Genomic DNA, 22,498 nt, shown 5'->3' on the forward strand with positions numbered 1-22,498 from the left:
TGTCATTGACTCTTGCAGCTCAGCTACTCCGGATCTGCTCCTACTCATCCGGTTTTTCCATTCTGGTGTCATACAAACACCCATACTACGGCATTCGTGCCAATATATGTAACCTGACCGCTCCGGGCTGATGCCACACGAGATGCTGCTTATTGTGTTAAGTATGTCTGTCTTCGGTATATTTAAAAGCAGACTTTGAAACCCGAGGATTAGACAAAGGTCCACCCTGCTTGACGGCCGAACCAGTGGGCGCCATTCAACTCCTTTTTACCACCACATCAACTCGTAAGGAGGCAATTCATAATGAGCAAATCATCAACCAGTCCATAGGATCCATAGGACTCGTAGGATTCAGCTTCCCGATGGCCCCACGTCCGGCTGTTGATGACATGGCTGCCATCCCTTCCCAAAATGGTGTGTTGTACAGGACGATGCAAAGGGCGGAAGGAGATCCTCTCTGCTTCTGGTAGCTTTGAGAAGTGGATGCCTCCGACTTCTTAGGCTTCTCCGCTTCGTGACACAGCATCCGGCAGCGATCCCCCCTGTCTTCCCTGTGATGGTCTCGGACATTCCTTCCATTGTACTTCTATGTTGACCACACCGAGTGTCTGTAACTCTAGAGACTACAGATATTCGGCTTGTTGAATATTGAGCCTCCAACGTGGCTGATTGGGAGGCGCTCTAGCTTCAAATACCTCCTTGGAAGCTGGCAGAACGGCTCGGAATAGACAGGGTAATAGTCCGTCTCAAGTAGCACTCGCTTTCGATTATCGTGTGGCTGACAAGGAAGACTGTTGGGCCGAGCTGTGTTGCTTGCAATTTCCGAAACGATCTTGAGCCGACTAGGGCCCTCGCCGTGCTGGTGGGCATATCAGTCTACATGTGGAATCTGTCTGGTGCCCTGTTTTCCCACACGTGTCTTTGTTTCTTTGCTGAATATTGTTCTCCGACTTCGGCGGTTGGCTGCACTCGTTACACCAGGAATTTGGCGAAGCTAGAAATCAAGCCTTACATAATCGCGTCTTCTGCGATTTTAGACACAAGACGCCACCGAAAGCATTTCCATCCCTAGTATGGGGCTTTCTCATGTTGTCTGTCATTCGATTGTCTTGTGGAAACCGGGAAATCGATAATCTCTGCCAACCCACATATTCTTATGTTCTCGCACCTGTACTGTACCGAATTCTTGAGTGACTGAAGACACAATTCCCGTAGACGTTGACTTTCTTCCACAAACTGCGTCAGCGCCTCGGCCCTTTTCCCTGAAACTGCGATGACTTTCCACTTTTAAATCGAACTGCGCTAAAACTCGCACATGGCCACCAATGCTTCCCTCGCCTAATCACTAAACCGGTTGCAGATTAGCAGACCTTAGCCTTGCGGGGAACCCCAGGCTAAGCACAAAACAAAAGCCAAAGTGGACGACATCATCAGCAGATAGTACGGAGTAGAAGAGGGGCAGAAAGCAGGATTCCGTCCATATCTCCGGCTGTAACCTTGGGGTCAGATGGTGAAGTAATATCCTGCCGGAGGGAAAGGACAGCAATTTTACATCGGTCGGGATGCGCAATCAATCCTTACGACCTTTTCTTGCACTGGTTGTTCAACACTGCATCCGGACAAATTGTTCGGTCGTATGCTTCGTCTGGCGCTTGGCAAGAAAAAAACACACTTCCATTCATTTCTTGACTGTTCGATCCGCCTGGTGCGCGTGTCTCGTATACGTGTCTAGTTCGCTTGAGCCCAAAGCATGTTTAGAGACGGTTTTTGTGTCGGATAGTCTCCTGTGAGTCTCTGCTGACAGACGGGAGTCCTCTGTCAGCCAGTCGTACTAAGCTGTGCTACCGAAGCGAGCCCGTTACCACTGTCGCCTGCTCTGGACGACCGCACTTATCTTGTCATTCTAAATCGAGCTCACGGCCGAGACAGACAAAGATCCGCTCTGCGGACAACAACAGATATTCGGCGTACGAAACTAGACGTTTCTGTGATCTCGTCTCTTTGCGTCTTGCACTTCTCCTGTGTCTTGTGTTTACTGCACCTGTGTCTGTCGTCCTTCCTGTGTCTCCTGTCTCCTGTGCCTGTTTTCCCAATTTCATTTAACTAGCGTGGCCATCAACGCGTTTGCGAAACCCCGGGAGCTGAAAGCTGGTGAGCTGTCATCTGGACAGGCAGCTTGTGCCTCTCGTGTGCGCCCTCTATCATTTCGCCGTTCCGTCTCTACAAAACTCCTCTCGGTTGTTGATCGTGGTTCTTTGTACATCTACTCGGCACTGCTTCCCTTTCCATTGCCATTTCAGAGAGGCAAGGAATGCAAAACGGTGCATTGAAGCGTAGTTTGTGGGGTCTTTTGTGCTCGTAGCCTTGTTCTTTCTCTGCCTTCCATCGCTCGTTCCATGCGTTCCATGCGTGTTTTGGTCTTCCTGTTGTGTGCTGTTGTCGATATGCTGTGACCCGGTCGACGCCTGCATATTTTCCTAGTAGTTTGGTTAGCCATGTGGGCAGGTAACCCTGTAGCGCCGGGATCAACAGGAGGGATTGGGGGATGTGCAAATCCCCAAGGAACAATGTCGTGGATATTGTTTGCAAGCACTTTATTTCCAGAGGATCGTCTCTTGACTTTGCTGGATGATTAGAGGCTCTCTTGCATTGCTCTTTCCTCATTCGCTCCTTGCCTTCCTTCCGTCATTATCTCTCAGTGCCTCTCGTCATATTGCTCGCTCCATAGTCTTTCGTTCCTCACACACCCTTCCCACCCCCCTCCTTCTCCCCTCGTCCTCTCCGCAGGCCACCCGGCTCGGCAATCCGTGCTGTGCTCGCATCACCTGTAGGTATAGGCATCTTGCCATTCTTGTATTTATTCTGTGTAATGCCGAGAGTTTGAAGTCTTTCCGGTGGAGCTTGACAAGCGCAAATGTAGAGGAGCATATATATAAAACAAGCACGAGATAATAATGGGTAACTCAGAGATGATGGTCGTTCCCTATTTTCTGTGATTAGCATAAGTAGTAGCGAAAGGAGGCTAGGTCCTGCTACTCGTTCACTCCTTCCGCAGTCCCTCTAGATCTACATGGAATTGGAACCATTAAAGCACAATAGCAGCCCATTCCCCACAGCACTGCGTCTTAAGCCAAGACAAGTCTGTACCACAAACAGACATTCGAAGATAGAACACAACGAATGTTAAATCACGAACACCCAACTTTACAACTGTCGGATCAGCGAGAGCGCCCATGTTCAGCTTCTCAGCTGCCTCCGGACACTATTTTCTTAGCTCCCCTGCAGGGTGTCCTATTTTGTTCATTTCTTCCGTTCTATGTTTCTTGGCACCCGTGGCTCCCAGTTGACGAAAAGAGAAAAGCCTTCCCGTCGAACAATTTGCTCCGCTCACGAACCTGGCTTGCTTCCTATGCTCTCTGGGCTAACAATATAGAAGAGCCCTTCGATAAGTACGGGAGCACGGAATGACAGGAAACGACACAAGGATATGCCATGGGAATTGAATTGAGAGCACGTTTGTCACCAACAGCGCACACAATCCTAAGCCTTTTCCGGCGTGACTGCATGTGTGCATGCACTATCTCTGACCTGCATCCTCTCCATTTTCATCACCAGGCATGGTATTTTTAACTATCTCCCAATTCCTTCACATTGCCTGTCCTCTGGTTCGCTCGTTCGACATCCCCTCATTATTGGGCACGCGTCTCTTATCATCCTTACCTGCAGGAGCTAGCCAGCTGCACCACCCCCAGCCAGATATCAAAATTTAGTGCTCGGTCGACGTGTCCGACACAAGTTCTCCCCCCCCCTGTGGTGGCGTTGGGTGATATTGGCGCGGCTTCAAAATAGTCCCGAAGCAAAGAACGAGAAAGAAAGCGGGTGGGGAAAATCCAATATCGGAAGAGCTTTGGAGTTCAATGCCGATTCCTCTCGTCTGGAGCGACCCCGCGGGAGAATGAGATAGCGTCGGCCTGCCAAATTGCTAGCCTACTCGCTGACCAACTTTTATATCTGCCTGTGTCTTTTCTTTTTCCTTTTTTGGAGCACTCCTCTTTCGGTTTCGCTGCTGCCCACCCATTCCCCGCCCTTGCTTCTCGTTGTTGTTTATGGTGCATATTTGCAGTTACAATATCTATCAAGCTGCCTCCGAGTCTCACTCTCCTCTCACTTACGTATCCCTACCTGCAGACCATTCTTTGTCCCTTCTGTTTCGGTCCGTTCTGCCGTCTTGTGCTGATACTGCCCCTTTTCCTTGGCGCCTGTGCCAGCTTCTGGATTTATATCGGCTAATCGATTTTTCGTTCTGTGTTTCTCTTCACCTCTTCCTTACCCACAAACATTCAACCAAACTTTTTGCAGCACAAATAAGTCACTATGAGCAGTGTCAACGAAGAGAAAGGTCAAAGCCGGTTCTCCAGTGGTGATGGCAGCGCCCTGGACACTGCAGCCATAGGCCTACCCCCAGATCCTGATGCTCATCTCAACAATGAAGAAAAGGCAGCTGTTGTGAGTTCGTTCGTGTCATGAGTACTGTATCTGTGGTTTACGTGTCGTATTAATCGCTGCATCATTATTTTCTAGGACCGAAAACTCGTCAGGCGACTTGATCTCATTTTGATACCTTGGGTGAGTTGAAGCAGAAAAAGTATACGAAGAGTCATCCAACTAACCGCCACAAAGCTGTGTGTCTTGTATCTGCTTGCTTTTTTGGACCGTACGAACATTGGAAATGCCAAAATTGCCAACCTAAACACCGATTTGAAGCTTTCTACGAGCCAGTACAACATGACTTTGACGATTTTCTTCATCTCATACTCTGTTTTTGAGCCCCTGACAAACATCATGCTCAAACGGCTCCGACCGTCGGTGTTTATTCCCATCATCATGTGAGTTGAACCCCGTTTCACATTGACTTCACGCTCAGAATCTAACTGGCTCTCAGGGTGGGATGGGGTGCTAGCATGTTGGGCATGGGTTTTGTCAAAGATTACTCTGGACTTTTGGCAGCTCGTTGGTTCCTCGGTTTGTGTGAAGCTGGTCTTTTTCCTGGCATAAACTATTATCTGTCATGCTGGTATAAGAGATCTGAGTTTGGTATACGGGCGGTAAGTGGATGCTTTAATCACGGAAGGCTCGCCAGACTTTCGGACAGACCACTAAGACTCTCAATTTGTGACAGGCTATTTTCTTCTCCGCGGCTGCTGTTTCAGGATCCTTTGGGGGTCTCCTCGCTGCTGCCATCGAGCTGATGGACGGAATCCGTGGCCGTCCCGGTTGGGCGTGGATTTTTATTCTCGAGGGCCTTTTCACCATCCTTGCCGGTATTGTCTCGTTTTTCTTGGTCCATGACTTTCCTGACAATGCCCGCTTCCTAACGTCTGATGACCGTGTCCGCGTTGTCCGGCGCCTGAAACTTGACCAGCAGTCCTCGGCTGAGCATGAGGAGTTTCGGATGTCATACTTCTGGTCAGCCGTCCGCGACTGGAAGATGTGGCTGGGAATGGTCATCTATATGGGATGCGACATGCCGCTGTACGCCTTTTCACTGTTTCTTCCGTCCATCATCAAAAACTTGGGCTGGAGCAGCTCAGTGGTTCACAGCCAGCTCATGTCGGTCCCACCATACGCAGCTGCAGCAATCTTGACCATCCTCATCGGGTACATTGCCGATCGGACCCATGCTCGCGGCCTCTGCAATATTGCCGTCTCGTTCTTTGGAATCGCAGGTTTCAGCATGCTCCTAGGCTCAGACAGACCTGGTGTTCAGTACGCCGGAACATTTCTGGGAGCCATGGGAATCTACCCATGCATTTCAAACACGATCAGCTGGATGGCAAACAACATCGAGGGTGTTTACAAGCGCGGTGTGGTCCTTGGATTTGTCATTGGCTGGGGCAATTTGAATGGGATTGTGTCGTCTAACATCTTCTTCGATTCGCCACGCTACTTTGTCGGCCATGGCCTAATTCTGGCTTACATGGTTGTCTTTTTACTCGGAGGCTCCTTGATCATGACGATACTTCTGCGCAGAGAAAACAGCCGCCGGATACGGGGCGAACGCAATGGGTGGACGGCAGGGCTGAGTGACAGTGAGATTGAAGCCCTCGGCGATAGACGTCCCGACTTCCTCTACACTACGTAGAGGCATCGCAGTGATATCAAAGGATCACGCTATGGCGAAGTTTGCGAGCCATATCAATTAAAGATAGATCTCTCTCTCTTTCCTCGTGGTGTATATTGGGCCCGTAGATGCGGGTATACCAACTGGGACTTGGGAGGATGTTATGTATGATTACATAGGAAGCCGGAGCGAAGTGCAGGATGACTGCCTTTCCCGAAAAAATAAAGGGTTACAAAACGACACTACAGGACGGCACTTCGGTTTAGTTTGTCAGCTAGCAAGAGGTTACGGGAGTTCAAAGATGTGTCTACTGAGTTATGCCAACCACAATCTCCAGAAAAGATACCTCTGTGTGTATGTAGGAGTTCGGTGGGCATAGAACTTACATCCATCCAATGACAGCTGTATTACCTTCCCAAGCTAGAGAAAGAAATGTGTTGGCTGAGCAGATCATTGGTTCCCTCATATCACTCCTAAATGTATGTTTCTATGCGTGTCTTTTCCAAAGCAGCTGCACGTAATTTTAAAAAATTGAAGCGCAGGCAAATAAATCCCAGACATGTCGATGCTGCAGTCGTTCTGAAGTAGTGGTGGCCAGACAAACCTTCCTTGACAAAGCTGTGACCGTATGTTTCCGCATCCCGCCACTCTCCCTTCTGCCAAGAAGCAATTAGCCGTGCCTTGTTTTGTGTATCGTATTTTAAGCCAGTAGTGTCACCGTATATCCTCGCTGCTCTCGGCGAGGCGCAGGACCACAGCATGCAGAAGCGGATGCACTACAGTGGCAGGCCAGAATAGTACCAACGAGGGGGTGGGCGGCCAAGCCAGGCTCAAAGGCCGGACGAACTGCTATTTCGGGCTCTGCGCCTGCTCCGTGAGAGAAACGAGAGCAGGGGAGTAGGGTGTAAGGAGGGGAGGGGGCGACGCAGTAAAACTTTCGATTTGACACTAACGACTCGCGAAGAGGACTGGACTCGTATCTGAGAAGGTTGGCCATCTAATAAACGACACAATTAGAAGACTCGGCTAATTGGCAGCTCTGACAAGTGATTTTTGACAGGAAGAAGGATCGGAGATCGCTCACAGTTTTCGGTACAACGTAATATGACATAGTCGACAAATCGCAAGAAAACTTCCCGAAGCCTCTGCTCGTTCGTTCTTTCCTCTCCTTAGCCTGCGATCCACAAAACTGACTGATATCGCAAGAAGCACCACAGCGCATTTTTCGCTTGCATCTCCCTTGTCCATCTAAGTCGCACACAGTGGCACATATCTTCTCGCCCCGAGGTAGCCGACAGATACGGAAAGCCTGCGCCAGTCTTCCTCCTGTCTGTCTCGTCTGGCTTAAAGATGATAATAGGGGCAGAGAGACAGAGCTGGATGTGGCCAAGAGTCATGCTTATCTGTCGTGCTTGTGTCTCTTTTGAGATGCCGACAATCAATTCACACGCACTCAATCTCTCTCTGTCTATTCTTTTCCTTTCTCTCGTCTCTCAGCTAGCCAATCAGCGACATATCCACACACTCTGTTTGTGTTCAGCTACCATAAGCAGAGGCTGAAGCGGTAGACAGACCAAACAACGCACCAGGCTGTTTGGTAGCGAAACGAGCTGGGGAAAATGACGGGGGAACAACGAGAGAAGGGGGGCATCTGATTGTCGCCTACTGTCTGCCGTCTTCTCACCGCAACACCAGTCTCTCAGACTGCTCCCGTCCTTACCGTTTGCAGAATTTGAGACTCGGGCCGATTTAGACGACAATTTGACTACGCGAATTTCAATCGAGATAAGGCGTGCACAAGAGCATGTCAGATGCGAGACTTCGCGACCAACTCGTTTTATCTTGTTCTAGGATACCCGATCCTGTGGAAGATGACACACAACCACAAGGCAGACTACTCGGCTCGACTGCTCTCCTCTCTCTGCTTCTCACCCTTACGCTTGGTAGCAGAAACACCGGCAAATTTGTCATAGAGAAGCCAGAAGTTCACTCCCAAATCCATCAAAATTTCCCGGCCACTTCACGAATATGGACTTCTCTCTGTATTCTCTTCGCCATAGGTCCCTTGTTTTCTCTATCAATCTCTGCATGCTCATTTTCGCGGCTCTACTCATTCGTTCAATTCCGCCCCCTTTTGACCCCTTCACTGCCTCCCCTCAGTACTCCGCAAAACACGGTCTCTTATTTGTCCAATCTACCTTGTTCTAATATATATAACGGGAAGCCTCCCTGTTACACTGCGTCACTTCTTTCTCTCACTCGTGCCCCTCCTCAGGCTCTGCCAACAGGCATAGCTCGCACAAGGGCAAGCCATGCCGCCCGCTCGCTTTCCTACTGCTCTCTGGGCCTGAGTGCAGTTGACTAGATATTGCGGCGTCGTTCTAACCCAGCTCGAATCCGTACTTGCCTCTCTTCCTTCCTGTCCTACGGTTGTCGCACTTTTCTGCCTGGCTATTTTTCTTTCCGTTATCTTCAAGGTCCTCATTTATTCCGTTCTCCTGCCCCTTGAGTTCTTATTAACTACCTCGTGTGTGTCTTCACCGACAAACTCGAATCTCCGACCATTGTAATGTGTATCACGAACTGATATTGAAACACGGGAAACGCCACCGCTCCTTGTCTATTCTCGTCTTCTGCTTCTACCCTGCTCGTCCGGCCTCCTCAAACTTGTCGCTGCAGCCACGAATACGATCATCATCACTGCCTTAGCTATTGCCGCCGCTCGTACTGCTCTCAGCCTCGATTCGGTGCTTCATCGATCTTGATCCCAGCTACCATCTCCGCGAGAGGTACAACAATAGTCCTGTTATTTTTTTGCTAAACACCTTTCTCGCCCTTTTGTTCTAACTCTTTGTAAGTTTGCACCCACACCCCATATCCATCAAATCAACGCTTGGATATTCGTTCAGCCATCCCTTCTATTTTGTGCATGCCTTTCCTCAGATTTACTATGCTCTGTATGATGACGGCGGAGAGCGAATTATACTAATACAGAGAGCTACCCAGTCATCTTGCACTCTCTCCTTTTTCCGTACCCTCTCCAAACGAGAGATAGATAGAGAGGTGCCTGGGCCACGGGAGGTATCAGCTCGCGCTGTACTTTACTTGATTATTGTCTGTACGCCCACTTCCTCTATGGTGGTATAGTACATTTAATATTTATCAGTTGAGCACCCGCCCCCCTTTCATTTACACCCTCTGCCGTACGCTCATAGCTGAGCGAGCTGGGAATTCGGTATTGACAAGCATTAGCAGAGGAAGCCCAGCGCAAGAGTCTTGCTCAATTTTTTTGGAAGCTCTCCATTTACGATCGTCTGCCTTCCTCGAGCTTACATATCCTCCGTTTCCCAACCTCCCAGGGAGACCTGCTTCTTATTCGGCCCTTTATCAACACACCGCAGCGAAGGCGCAACTGTTCATTAATCCCGTTAGGGTTCCCATTGAACACAAACTCCTTGACTTTGGCTACGGTCTCTCCTTCTCCTCCCCGCGGCCATGAGCGAGAATGCAAGCCCATCAATGCAACTTACAAGAGAACAGGCGCAAGTCGTCGTCGCCGTGGAGCGGGCCGGCGCATCATTGTCCATGCTGGGTGTCGTGCTGATTATTGTTACCTTTGCGTCTTTCAAACGCCTGCGCAACGTGCCTAACACCTTTATTCTTTTCGCCTCCATCGCTAACATTGGTGCCAGCATTGCCAGCCTCATCGGCCTGGCAGGAATCGCACAAGGCAGCGAAAGTGCGCTGTGCCGAGCGCAAGCATTTTTGCTGGAGATGTAAGGGCTTCCTTCATTCTTCACATGATGCCGATACCTTGCTCACACACTTGCCAGGTTTATGCAGTCTGACCCTTGGTGGTCATTTGCCATGGCTTTCAACGTCTTCCTCGTCTTTTTCTTCTCGGCCAGCCCGACAACCTTCCGACGCCACCTGTGGGTATACTGTTTGGTGTGCTTTGGGCTGCCAATGATCCCGGCTATTGTTTGCCTGTACATCAAGACCAAGAAACGGGGCCCGGTCTATGGCGATGCGACGGTGAGGCACTCTCATGATTTCCTGGGCAGCGAGATACGTGGTGCTGACCGACCGACAGCTCTGGTGCTGGATCGGCGACGAGTGGAACTCGCTTCGCATCTTCACATACTACATTCCCATATGGGTGTGCATCTTCTTCTCGGCCGTCATCTACGTCGCCGTCGGCTACTACGTTTTCCACCAGCGCAACCAGCTGCGCAATCTCAGTCTTAGCAACCCGGCCAAGGAAGCGTCAAGCTCCGAGGTAAGAGACTCAGCCGAGAAGGTATCTGGGCTCCTCTCATTTTTGGAACTTGCCCTCATATTTCCCCCCCTTCAATCCCACTCCCTTCGTAGCTGATCTCGACAGAATCTGACCGGTGGCCAGCCCGGATTCTACGGCACCGTCACCACAGAAGTGCAGATCACTAGTGATGTCTGCGACTCTACGCTCTCCGGAAATCGCACGCCACCATTGACCCCCATCGGCTCTCCTGCTCAGTGTCCTTGGGGTGACGGGCCCTTCCCCCAGATTGCCACCAATATCCACCCTCAGCGCTTTCAGAACGCGCTCAAGCGGCCACTTTTAGACGAAGAGATGGGTGCTATACCGTATTCTTCGTCCTCTTCGTCCCCACCGCCACCACCACCACCCCTGCTCTCCAATCATGGCTCCCGAGGCTCTGCAATTAATGAATACCCCATGGCAACGACAACCCATCAGTGCCCACCCCCCCGCCTCTTGCTACTCCACCCGCAGCAGCCTTCTCGACGTCCAAGCGGTTCAGACACCACCATCATTACCACCACCACCAACACCATCGCCGCCATCAGCCATTGCAATCATTGCCTGAGACGAAAAGAACCAAGGCCTCTATCCGGTATGTCAACAATGCCGTCATCTCATCCAGCAACGTCACCCCAAGCCATCGTCGACCCCAGCTGTCTCACTTTTCTGTCGGCGACCGTTTCTCTCGCGCTTGGCATCGAACATGGCGCCGTATGTCTAGCAAGTTGCGCCACATGGACCCTATCAAGTTAGCATACCTGCGTACGTCGTTTGTCTTTGCCATCTCTGTGCTTGTCACATGGACGCCCAGCTCCATCAATCGCATCTACGCTTTGTTGTATCCAACCCGCGTCAGTTACGGTCTTAATATTGCCAGCGCTACCGTTCTCCCCTTGCAGGGTGTCTGGAACGCCGTCATCTACTTCACCACCAGTTGGGTACTGCTGCGTGAGGAGGTGCGACGGCTAGGTTACCGGTCGCGCTGGTTCCGGCGGCTGGCTGTAAAATTGGGCATGGGTGCCATTGTGGGCGTGGATGGTATTGCAAGCACGAGTGCTAGTGCTGGTTTTGGTGCAGGTGGAAGTATGCGTCTGAGAATTAGCCGTGGACGTGTATACCCTGGAAACAGCCCTGGTCGCCCCTCTGCCGGTGGCAGCAGCAACTTGGGTGTTGTCGGTAGTGGCGACGGGGCAGGTCCATCACGAGGCAGTCTTGCGGGGACGGGGAAGCCCGGTGGCGGTGGTGTTGATATGAGGCAGTGCAGCCGTACAAAGCTGGACTCGGACTGTTTTGACGACGATAGCCGTGATGCCTCTCGTGACGCGAGCAGAGACCACGATGACAGCAACGGTAATGACGATAACTATGGTGACAACTATCATGATGACGACACCGACGATGACAGCATCACCGATCATATGGGCAGGAGTAGACGCCGGCTTCGGCAGGGTACGAGTGTGAGCGCCAGTGCCAGCACTAGCACGGAGCCCGGGTTGGGAACGAGGGGGCCGCCAGGCATCGGCACAATGCGGGTGCAAAAAGGCGGCCAGCTGGACACATAGTTTCGGTTGTGCTCTTCTGCTATTGTCGTTGTTGGTCGGTATTATTCAGGCTTCGTCCTTGATTTTGCTTTGTTTCGCTGGTGTCTGTGTACGTGTGTGTGTGTGTGTGTGTGTCTGTATTGGTTGCAATCTTGTCACTTGCCTGCTTTTGCATTTGTGTTTACTTCGAACTCTGTGGTTCCCATGTCTTTGCAATGGTAGCAATTTTGGTCAGATATTCCTGCAAAATCTCTCAGACGAGATTAGTTTAAAGAATACTTATTGTTGCCCATTTGCATCTCGCCGATTGTCTAAAAACTTTAGTAGAAATTGTTTTGATATCTAGAGCAGATGTCAATGTAGAAGTAAAACCAGGCCTCAACCAAACAACTACGCGTGTTTGTAGACCCGACTTACTAAGGGGAAATAGAGTTTGTTCGGTAGGAACGGCCCTGATCCATTGCTCAATACATCTTCCAACCTTTTTGTCTTAAATCCCCTCGCTTCTTTTCTCACTCACCCTTGAAAGCATCAAGCGTGCACAACGTCAACCGTTGAAACCATGTTGTTTTACTAACGTCTGCTGGCAAGAAATTCGCCAAATTTTCGAATCTCCATATCCGGCTTGCGATTGAACTTCCCGTTGTGCTTGACGGCATCCGGGACTGGCATGCTCTGTGTCCGCAAGGCAGTTTGTGGTTCACTTGGGTCATACCCGTGTCCATTGGTCTCTCCATCTTCTAATTTGATCGCTTTGTACAATCGTTGCAGGGACGTCATGTCTGAGTTGCACCGATGCAGGTGGCTGAAGCGGTTGTTGTCTTCGGCGTCTGGCAGTGAGGCTGTTTGTGCCGGGTCGTCGGGAGTATAGCTCTGCAGCTCATTCAGCTCAAAGTAGCAGATAAGTGCCCCTGTTGGTGAGTATCGCCAGGACAGGACGTTCTTCAATGTCCTGGACGCGCACCAGGAGCCAAAAAAATCCGAGGGTAGCTGGTCGATCAACGGCTTGAGAGAGTCTTCGTTCCAGTGACCTGGATCAAGTGGAGGCGAGTCCGACAGATCGGCGTGCCAATCCATGATCGGCTGTAAGTCTTTTGCCCTGGGACTGACATGGGCCACCGAAGGTGCTGCTTGCAAGGAACTGAACCTTCCACCTATCAGCAGCTGGAAGGATTCAGAGTTGGCGCCCTTCCCGGTGAGGATGAGAGCACCCTGCGAGTCCGGCGTATTGTCGCTGACCTCGATGGCGCTATGGAGAGAGATGAAGTCCATTCCGGACGAAACGACGGGCACTCTCTCAATGTCCACAGGCCTGTTGAAGGTGAGAAATATCACTGGGTATTTTTGCACGTCGCTCATATTGACAGTACGGGCGCTGAGCCTCAAAGACAATAGCAGATCGGAGCCACGGGGCCGGGCGTTGCGATAATCGACAAAAATTCGAGTACGCTTCTTCATGAGAGCCTCTGGCACTGTTGTTACCAAGAGCTTTGTTGACAAGCGAATGTACTGGCCATCGTGCACACGATGCAGCGGGATCAGGACTCGGGACACCACGTTGGACGTTCTGCGGTAGCCAACATCCAAAACGGCGCATGCACCCTTTGAGGTGTAGAGTAAAGGCAACGATATTCTCAAGCCAAAGTTGGTGATCGCGTATGGCTCTCCCGCATCTGCGCCTGCGCTCCGAAAATCGGGGTTTCTCGATTCTGGAAAATACAGGGCGGAGTCCTGAAATACAGTTGGATGTGGCGCCAAAATGCTGGTCCACTCCCGCAGCTCTTCCTTGCGGTGTCTGTCATGGCTGTTGCCGTACAGCTCCGAATCCTCGAACAGATGCCTGATGCCGGTTCCGTTGCTACCATTGACATTGGCTTGCCAGCAGAATATCGTCTGGTCATTCGTCACGCGGATAATTTCTTCTTGCAGGCGAAGAAACGCCCTGTGGCCTTCGCCATACAGCAAAGCCATGTGGATACCGAAAATGCCGAGCATACAATACGCAATGTCTTCTGTGCGCGTGGTCTTTCGCTTGGCCATCCAGGACATGCGCCTTCCCACACTGACGGTTTGGATGCGGGAGGGCCGCCTGATGTAATCGCTGTCGATGCCAGTGATGTCGCTCAGAAGCTTTCTTTGATTTTCCTTGGTTGCAATCGGCAGCCATTCATAGGAAAAGAAGACGGCCTTTGAAGGTGCAACAAGCTCCTGCAACGTCCATCCACGTGTGAACCACTTGCTCTTCGTGAAGGCCGCCTTTACCGATGAATCCTCCAGGAAAGTCTCGGATGGCTCCGCTTGAAGCCTCTCTGGTATGCGCACATCTTCCAAAAACACATAACAAACAGTAGCGTCACGGTACCACGCGAACATGGAGTTGATGGCCTCGGAGAGCTCGGCGCTGCTTGTCTTATCAATGCAGTTCGTGTCCACCCAGATGTAATCGAGGCCATCGCGTGCGGCCTGCTGGCAGCTCAACTCGATCTTGCGATAGCCTCTCTTCTTCTTGGCCTCGGCAATATTTTGCCAATCGCCCAATGCAACTTCGCCATCTTCCCAGGTGTGGGACAAAATGGCATAAGGTGGTATGTTATTGTAGCTCTCCTCGAGCTCAAGAGTATGCGTGTTAATGAGCCTCATGCTCACAAAAGTCGTTTGTATTTAGGAACGACAAATTTCAGAGAAGTTGAAGACGAGTATGATACGATGCAGCCGCCCAGAGCTAGAGCCAGAGGCGCCTACCTGCAGATGCTAGGTTGCCTTGTGATTGATGCTGCAGCACATCATTGGATGTGGCCCCGCCACGTCGGCTGGGTTAATATGCCGATCACCACACGGTTGAGAGAACAAAACGAAGTCTGGTCAGGCCCAAGTTGTCCTACAATTGTTTCGTCATCTTATTTTGCGGTGCTTGTCAGTCGCCTTTGGTCTAATGGCGATCCCACAGCTTCTCCTCAACGAATATTCATTTTCGTCCATATCCATGCCACTGCACCTTTTTCAGGTGCAAAACTTTCGAGGTCCACAGGGAGGCAGTGCAGGTGAGTCCACCCATGGATAATGCGCACACTCCCGGATGCTGATCTGTCGGACAAGGCAGTCGACGAACAGGCCTTCCATTTGCCCAGGAAGTCTTCTCTCGTGTAGAAGAGGCATCAGAAAAGCAACGATACTCTCGAGCCTTACATTATCGGAAAAGAATCGTCTAAACAAGGGGAGATCGGCCACCACTCAGTTCGTCCGGGGATCTGGCCATGATCCCAGTCGCAATTTTCAGTTATTCAAGGTTTCAGTCCCGCTTCCGCAGAAATCCTAGAAACAATGGTTTCAAGCGACGACTCGGTTGTCGTATTTTCACGACAAAGAACTGGAGAATTTAGCCAGGGCGCAAGCGCAATAGCCAGCAATCATAACTCAGCACCAGCGGGCACCGGGAGACCTAGACAGACTCAGGCATATTCCAGGCGAAGCAACAGCAATACTTTGCATGTATCAACGCCCACGGCTGATACATTGACTAATGGAACCATCCATGGAGGGTTGTCGATCGAAGAAGATGCACTTGCAATTGAAAAACGAAGACACCAAGAGGTGAGGAAATTGTTGAAATCCACCGAGACTCGAATTGAACCTGGACAGACTCTGGCATATTCCAGGCGAAGCAACAGCAATACTTTGCATGTATCGACGCCCACAGCTGATACATTGACTAATGGAACCATCAATGGAGGGTCAATTGAAGATGGTGCACTTGCACTTGAAAAAGAGAGGCACCAAGAGGTGAGGAGGTTGCTAAAGACCACTGAGGCCCGAATTGAACAGCTTCAGCAAGACATAGATGATAAGAACAATGACATCGAAGAATACAAAGGGACTGCAAGAGAATTGGAGGACCAGCTTGGGGCTGCCAGCACAAATATCGCGAATCTCGAAGACCGGGTAGCTACTTTGGGAAATATCGAGACCAAGGTGGTTATGCAAGCCGACAAAATTGCAGGTTTGCAGGAGAAGCTGAGATCTGAGACGACTGCTCGCAAAAGGGCCGAATTACAGGCTACAAATAACAGGGAGGAATTAGAAAAGATGCTGCTGATGAGCGATAGCAAGTTGGACAGCAAGCAAGAGGAAATTGACAGTCTTCGGGCTGAACTCGCTTCAGCCAAAGAAGCAATCCTCGCCAGAGATGAAGCGCTGCGCAAATCCGACAAGGAAAAGAAAGACCTCCAGACATCTCTTTTTGACCTCAAGCACCAGATGGAAAACGCAACCGCGGTGATGGGAGAGGCTTCCATGGCTCTCCACTCAGAAGTAACAAAGTTTCTGAGTTCCCTACAGTCAACCAACAAATTGGAGTTACCACTACCAACTATGCCTCGATGTTGACGGTGGCAATGATGTATTATACGTCGCAATTTCGGCTTCTGGTCATAAGTTCAGGACGTTTGCTTTAGCACATCTCGCACTATTTTTTGGGTGGTTATCTGGAGGCCGCAATTTGCATCAAAGAAACGATTGGATACACATGCAATTGCAGTATTCGGCCCAGATACAATTTTACCAGGTAAATGGAATATCAATACTCCCTCGTGTGGCTTTTTTACCCTCGCAGGGCTTAACTAAATACAAATAGAATCCCGACAATAAAGATACGCGAACGCCTACAACTTGATCGACTACTTGAGTCTTCATGTCCAGTCGTCTGATTCCGCAACACTGTCAAGCTCCACCCATGATGCAGCCATCGAATGCAGGTCGTCGTCATCGATCAAAACATACTCCACATTCTCAATATCGTCCAGGCTGATGTCCTCGTGGCCGAGCAGACGGTTGGTTGCATCACTGTGAGCGGCCGCATCTGGGTTCTCTTCCTCCCACAGGTTACCGAGGGTGAACAGACGCAGACCCTCTGGAATGGGGAGCTCCTTGATCAGCTTTGCTTCCTCGTCACCATTCTTGTCTGATGACTCTGTGAGCTGAGCACTGCCGGCGCCGACATCAGTGTCAACGTCAGTGATGATATCGAATTCAGCCTCAGCTTCAACAGCAGCCGCAGCAGCCTTCCTTCCCCTGCGTTTCTTGCCATCGACAAGACGCACCGTGTACGCCGGCTGCGTGTGACGGATGCCGTCTAAGCTGTCAGCCTGGTAGGCGGCCGGGCCAGTCGAGGTGTTTGCCGCCGTTACTGTCACAGCTGGAGGTGTCCCGGCTTCACCCGCAGTGCCGTCATGGTAGAGTATTCCTCGGCGGTACAACTCTGCATCCTGCTCAGCCTCGGAGGTGTAAAGCGGCGCCACTGATCGGTTCTCGCCCGGCAGCGGCACGTCCGACCGGGCCAGATCGATGCCGAGCTCGATGGAGTCGTCGCCGATGCGTGGATGTGCCGGCCCTGCAGCGCTACCACCAAGCCTTGTCTTGTTCTTCCCCTGGGGAAACGACTGCACCGAGCTGCTGACGGTCTGCACGACCATATGCGGGGCCACGGGAAAGCGGTAACGACGCTGCTGGCCGCCGGGGGTCGGCAATTCGGTGGGTGTCTTGGGTCGGTAGACACAGCCCTGCTTGGTCTCGATGCGGACAATGTAGCCCTGTGGCCTCGCCTGGCTGTGGTCGCCCATTGTTGGACAGCTTTGTTTCTCGGTTTCTCGGTTCTTATCAGGATATGCTCTCCGAAGATGTTAGCCACAGTGTCCATCCACAGCTGGTACAAATTGCGGAAGGGGAAGCTCACTGATGCAAGCTCGTCAAATTAAGTGCAGTACTTGACCAAACGAGTGTGCATTTCTGGTGTTCTCGTCTGGTGGGGGCTTCCTTCTCTACATGCTATTACAGCACATTGGGATAGGGTAGGTGTTTTGAGGTCCTCTTATCGCAGCGGCTGTCGCTAAGGTCAGCGGCTTAATATAGACCGATGCAAGCTTAGGAAAAGGAGATAACCATTTCGAGCAACGAGGCGAGTCACAGGCTGAGATAAACAAGGCATCCCGTTGACTCACCACAGTCAGCCCAACTGTAGGCTACCAAGCTGTACATTCCAGGCTTCAGCTTCCACTGATGGACCCATCATAATAGCAACCAATCAAACGCTCGACGGGATTTGGAATGCCCCACACCTACCTGGCATTGGGGGCGTTCTAAAATAAGTGTTTGGTGACATGGTGAAACTGAGCGGTCAGATATGATCAGCGAAAAGAGTCATAGTGAAGCTCACAGTTCCGAGGTCTGACAACAGCTTGGGAATGGACCAGGTGTTATTCGAACACTACTTGGTATGTGTTACCCGTAAATTATCTGAAGTTTGCTAGCCACAATAACAAGAATGAATGCAGTAGCCCCATCTATAACTAACATCTTAGTCCAGCACCACCCAATCAGGTCTCGACTTAGAGATTCTCCTACACGATCGTTTGCCCTCGTGGGTCCGGCAGCATGGCAATAGCAGCAGCAATATGAGATAGGGCATCATTGTTGTTTTTAGCTGCTGAGGTTACATTCTCAAGGGTTGAGCTTGAGGCCTCGATGAGAAAGACGGCGAGGTTTGCATGAAGGCAAACATTGCCAGAGAGAAAATCGCGAGCTGCTACAAGGGCAGCGCGCAAGTCGGCGTATGGTTCCGTGGAATGCGCAACTGTGTCGGGGCTTGGAGCTTGGAGCTTCGTGCTGGCTATTTCCGATGAAAGAGAAGTGCGAAGATCTGCCGAAGTGGCAGTAGTCTGATTGGACATGGCGGGTCGTGGTCTTTGAAGCAATAGTAGTGGAGGGATGTGCATCAACAGATCGTCCTCTTTGGGAGTGCCGATGAAGAGCCTCCGAACGTCTTTGTGATACCAATCTGCCGTTGACAAGACACGAGAAGCAAACACCATTGCCTGGGTAGGAAAGGACTCAGGTATCCTGTACCAGGCGTATCTCGGGTCTCGGCCTCCTTTCTGCTCGCGAGGGCGTGATTGCTGATGATTCTAAAGTTACGGCCCAGAGTTGTCTGGCAAAACTGCCTGCCCAGCCTGTGCGTGAGGTCAACGATGTCCTGAACCTCGCGTCGGAATCGTGTATGATCGACACGGAAGAGATGGTGAATGCGGTTTGTGGTATCCGCATCTGTCGGTGCTCTCAAGGCGACTGAAGGGAAGCCGTATGTTGTATCCGGCCATGTATTATGAATTTGGACATCTTCGGTGGCCAGTTTCTATCAGGTCCCGAGAGCTGGGTGATGCTTAGGGAAGGTGCGGATGAAGCAGGCCCGATCGGGCAAGTTTCTCCAAGTCACAAAAAGGGGCAATTGATATACTGAGCCAACGTGCATTTTCTTGTTACATCAGCCGTCAACGATACGCTCCTCCGGCCAGTGCCGACGAAAGACACACCCGCGATCCTGCTATCAACCCAAACATGGCTCCCATCTGCCGTACATATCGGCGCATCGACTCTCCTCTCTTCGAAAAAAAAAAAAACAGACTGTTGCTCGAATCATGCCCAAGGCAGGGCCGGGAATGTCGAAAACGATTAATCTTCGAGACACAAAGATACGACTCCTACACTCTGCATGTCTGGTATCACGCACATTGTGAAAGATGCCGGTGGAGAGGATGGTGTCCTATCGTGGTGGTACAGATACATACGTCGCAGATATGGGCTGCTTGTAAGGAACAGATATTGGGCCGGATCCCCACATCAAGTCTGGCTTCGCTGGACTAAACCTCTCAGGACAGAATAGGCCCGGGTAAAGTAAACGGTAAGGTAACCACAGGGTCGGCAATGGGTGCTAGAACGAGATTGATTCGACTCGCTAGGCGCCCAACTTTTCCTTGGGGGAGATCGGATACTAGAAGATATATATGCCGTGCCAGCTGTTTAGGTTCGCATCCAAGGTGTTTCCACAGGTTCTAAACGGTACGTTAACAGTTACCCTCCTCGGAACGGCTAAGAAGCTGAACCAAAAGACAATTCCCAGGCTGACGCTGGCAACTTGGTAGCAGGCCAGCCATTGAAATTTCAACTTGTAACTTCTAGATTCGAACAAAGCCTGAAATGTCCCACTGTCAAACCGCCAACCTGACTGAATAGTTCATAGTTCGATGCATTATAGTTAACAACATAATCCGAATTCCACACAATAATTTCCCTGTTTACCTTGAGCCGCATGACGGGTGCCATGGCTGCAGTTAATACATCGCTGCGCATTTATTTCGTCAATCTGAAGACGAAATCAAAGAGATATACGGGAGAATCAAGAGGCTCGGCCCAAATACGTACCGAAACCTGGCAAAGCTTGACAGTTGGATCCGCCCATTTTGTTTCGTATATTTTTCGCATCGGACGTGGCATAATATGCGAGACTGCTGGTTGCGGACTATAATACTAGATGCATTCGAATGGGCTGCATAATGGATAAACATGCTTGAGACCAGGCTAATACGACAGCTTCTTGACGCCGAACTATACTGTACCTATCTCTTGGCTACATTGTAGCAGTTACATCACCGTCCCTTTCTGAAGTCGGTCTCCTGTGTCGAGCTCATTTAAAATCAGACTTTTGCACATCCGGCATCTCGTTCAACGGACTCGGAACAGCTTTTTTCTTAGCTAGTCTGTAGCTAAAGTGCGTTTTGTGCTTTCAACGGTTTCACTACCTCTTCCCTCTAACGGTCTCTCTTATAGTCGTTGTATATATGCTGGTTCCCCACGAACTTACATATTTACATGCTTGTTCCTGACGTTTCCGAGACCCTGGTGAAGTATGGAGTTCACTATATGGATGTTCATACCTAACGCAAATCCCCTGTTTACAGCACAACTTTCACGGGGATAAATTTCAAGTGAGTACGCAGTACTCCCCAGCAGCCTTCACTCTGATCATCTACCACTCCATGTTGACATTCCACCAAATGGCATGTTTACATTGCTACGTGCACGTGAGTGGCGGGTGTTTTATTCATCCCGCGAGCTTTAGGGCGTTTCAAGTTATGGGGAAAAAGGCGGTTGGGACTAGAAACACGATGGGAGCCAACAGTCACGAACTAAGCCGTCACTTTCAAACTGTCGAGTGACCGGAGAAATATACTCCGCGTCGTGATTCGCTACTTTAGACATGCATAGTACAAAGCGATCGCAAGCATAATCCATTTGTCAATCTGGTCGTTGGGCTGCCATTTGGACCATTTCGCCTACAGCGGATAAGTACCATGCAGCTGGCAGTAAACCGGGTGCAAGGGCTGAAACTGACAGAGATACGGTGAGAGATGGCAGCCTCTTATGGATGCAGAAACGGTCAAGCGACAGCCAACCCCATACAGACAGATCCCCTCACAGACGTCCTTGGGCCACGTCGAGGAGCGGGGCACAAAGTATAAGCTATTGACTCTCTCCTTTTTCCTGTAGGCTAGTCAGTTAGAACACGGGATCGCCTTTTGAGAAAGGAAAGGCAGAAAAAGGAAGCACAAAACGCGGTCACACGCCATGAAAGTCGCCTAATTAAAGAATGTACTGCCCATGATCACTGTCGTGCACATCGGGAAGCCAACCAATCCGAGACCTGGGCGAAGGAAAAAAAGCGAGCCGGTTGTATCAGACCTCGTGCAGGTAGACCTGTTTTTTAAACGGAGGTACAGTGTGTATCTGCATCTGCGTGGGCAAGCGGTGTGTCCAATACTCCGTTTACAAGTAAGATACAAGCATAAAAGCTCGAGACAGCTGGACAGGCAGAGACGCACAGTGCTTATATACCAGGGCACTGTGCTATCTCCGACATCGAGAAACAAATGGACTTAACTCCTCTAAAATGGTATCGCCTGGGATTGTTTCTGGTAAGATGAGCATTGGACGCAGGACCTAGGGTGCAAAGGGAGGACAAGCCAATCATCTGACGCAACTGAGACAGCGTCGTAAAACGAACGTAAGATATCTTACAGCTCGTAAGATAAGATACCTCGTTAGTCCATCGTCCATCGTGCGGCTTTCCGTTTCGCTTAATGTGCAAGCAAATGGATCATGGAGTGTTTTTTAGGCTAGGGAATACGGCGTAATTTGCATTCATGGCATTTTTGTGCTTATTGTTGTCTAGCCCGATCACTCGGACCCATGTCACAACGAGACTTTTTTCCTCAGCTTTCGGTGTGTACGAGTACAGCTAGGGGCAAGAGTCGTTGGACACAGTGCGTTTTTGAGATGCTGGACCCGCCGTCGACATGATCGTCGGAGAATCCTTTCTTTCCAGACATGTGTCTCTGGTCCCTGTCCGTGACCGTCGATTTCAGCTGCCCTCATCTCACGCGACCCGACAGGCGAGTCACACTCGTATGGCATCTCCACATACACGACGGGGCAAAGCTCGTCTAATGTGGCGATTTGGCCGTCATCCGAGCCGGAGAAGAAAGAGCTGAGCAGGCGGTGCAAAAGAAACGTGTCATATTCTTAGCCGGTGCTAAGAGCGACTCTAAATGATCTTCGGTATGCTGCAGCACGGTTTCTGTTCGCTCGCCGGTCAGGACCTCTCCTCTCGAGCTGCAAGATGGGACGCCCATTCAAAAGTATGTTTGG

General features: G+C 50.6%; 5 protein-coding genes across 5 annotated transcripts; 2 read left to right on the top strand and 3 right to left on the bottom strand.

Moving 5' to 3' along the window:
- Positions 1 to 4,374: 4,374 nt before the first annotated feature.
- Positions 4,375 to 6,142, top strand: CMQ_61 (major facilitator superfamily transporter; the record flags this gene model as incomplete). The annotated part of the gene is made up of 4 exons (XM_014314000.1): positions 4,375 to 4,506; positions 4,765 to 4,886; positions 4,943 to 4,979; positions 5,180 to 6,142. The coding sequence occupies 4 exons, from the start codon at positions 4,375 to 4,377 to the stop codon at positions 6,140 to 6,142; spliced, it is 1,254 nt and encodes a 417-aa protein (XP_014169475.1).
- Positions 6,143 to 9,616: 3,474 nt separating this feature from the next.
- CMQ_137 (g-protein coupled receptor) lies at positions 9,617 to 11,986 on the top strand (the record flags this gene model as incomplete). The annotated part of the gene is made up of 5 exons (XM_014313759.1): positions 9,617 to 9,897; positions 9,955 to 10,156; positions 10,215 to 10,400; positions 10,506 to 10,858; positions 10,999 to 11,986. The coding sequence occupies 5 exons, from the start codon at positions 9,617 to 9,619 to the stop codon at positions 11,984 to 11,986; spliced, it is 2,010 nt and encodes a 669-aa protein (XP_014169234.1).
- A 552-nt stretch (positions 11,987 to 12,538) lies between these two features.
- CMQ_248 (het domain containing protein) lies at positions 12,539 to 14,605 on the bottom strand (the record flags this gene model as incomplete). Its single annotated transcript, XM_014313870.1, has 1 exon — positions 12,539 to 14,605. The coding sequence occupies one exon, from the start codon at positions 14,603 to 14,605 to the stop codon at positions 12,539 to 12,541; it is 2,067 nt and encodes a 688-aa protein (XP_014169345.1).
- A 2,045-nt stretch (positions 14,606 to 16,650) lies between these two features.
- On the bottom strand, positions 16,651 to 17,580 carry CMQ_275 (uncharacterized protein; the record flags this gene model as incomplete). The annotated part of the gene is made up of 1 exon (XM_014313897.1): positions 16,651 to 17,580. One exon carries the CDS (start codon positions 17,578 to 17,580, stop codon positions 16,651 to 16,653), a length of 930 nt encoding a protein of 309 aa, XP_014169372.1.
- A 777-nt stretch (positions 17,581 to 18,357) lies between these two features.
- On the bottom strand, positions 18,358 to 18,687 carry CMQ_168 (uncharacterized protein; the record flags this gene model as incomplete). Its single annotated transcript, XM_014313790.1, has 1 exon — positions 18,358 to 18,687. The coding sequence occupies one exon, from the start codon at positions 18,685 to 18,687 to the stop codon at positions 18,358 to 18,360; it is 330 nt and encodes a 109-aa protein (XP_014169265.1).
- Between the last annotated feature and the right edge of the window lie 3,811 nt (positions 18,688 to 22,498).

The sequence above is a fragment of the Grosmannia clavigera genome (assembly GCF_000143105.1).
Source record: "Grosmannia clavigera kw1407 unplaced genomic scaffold GCSC_179, whole genome shotgun sequence".
NCBI lineage: Eukaryota > Fungi > Ascomycota > Sordariomycetes > Ophiostomatales > Ophiostomataceae > Leptographium > Leptographium clavigerum.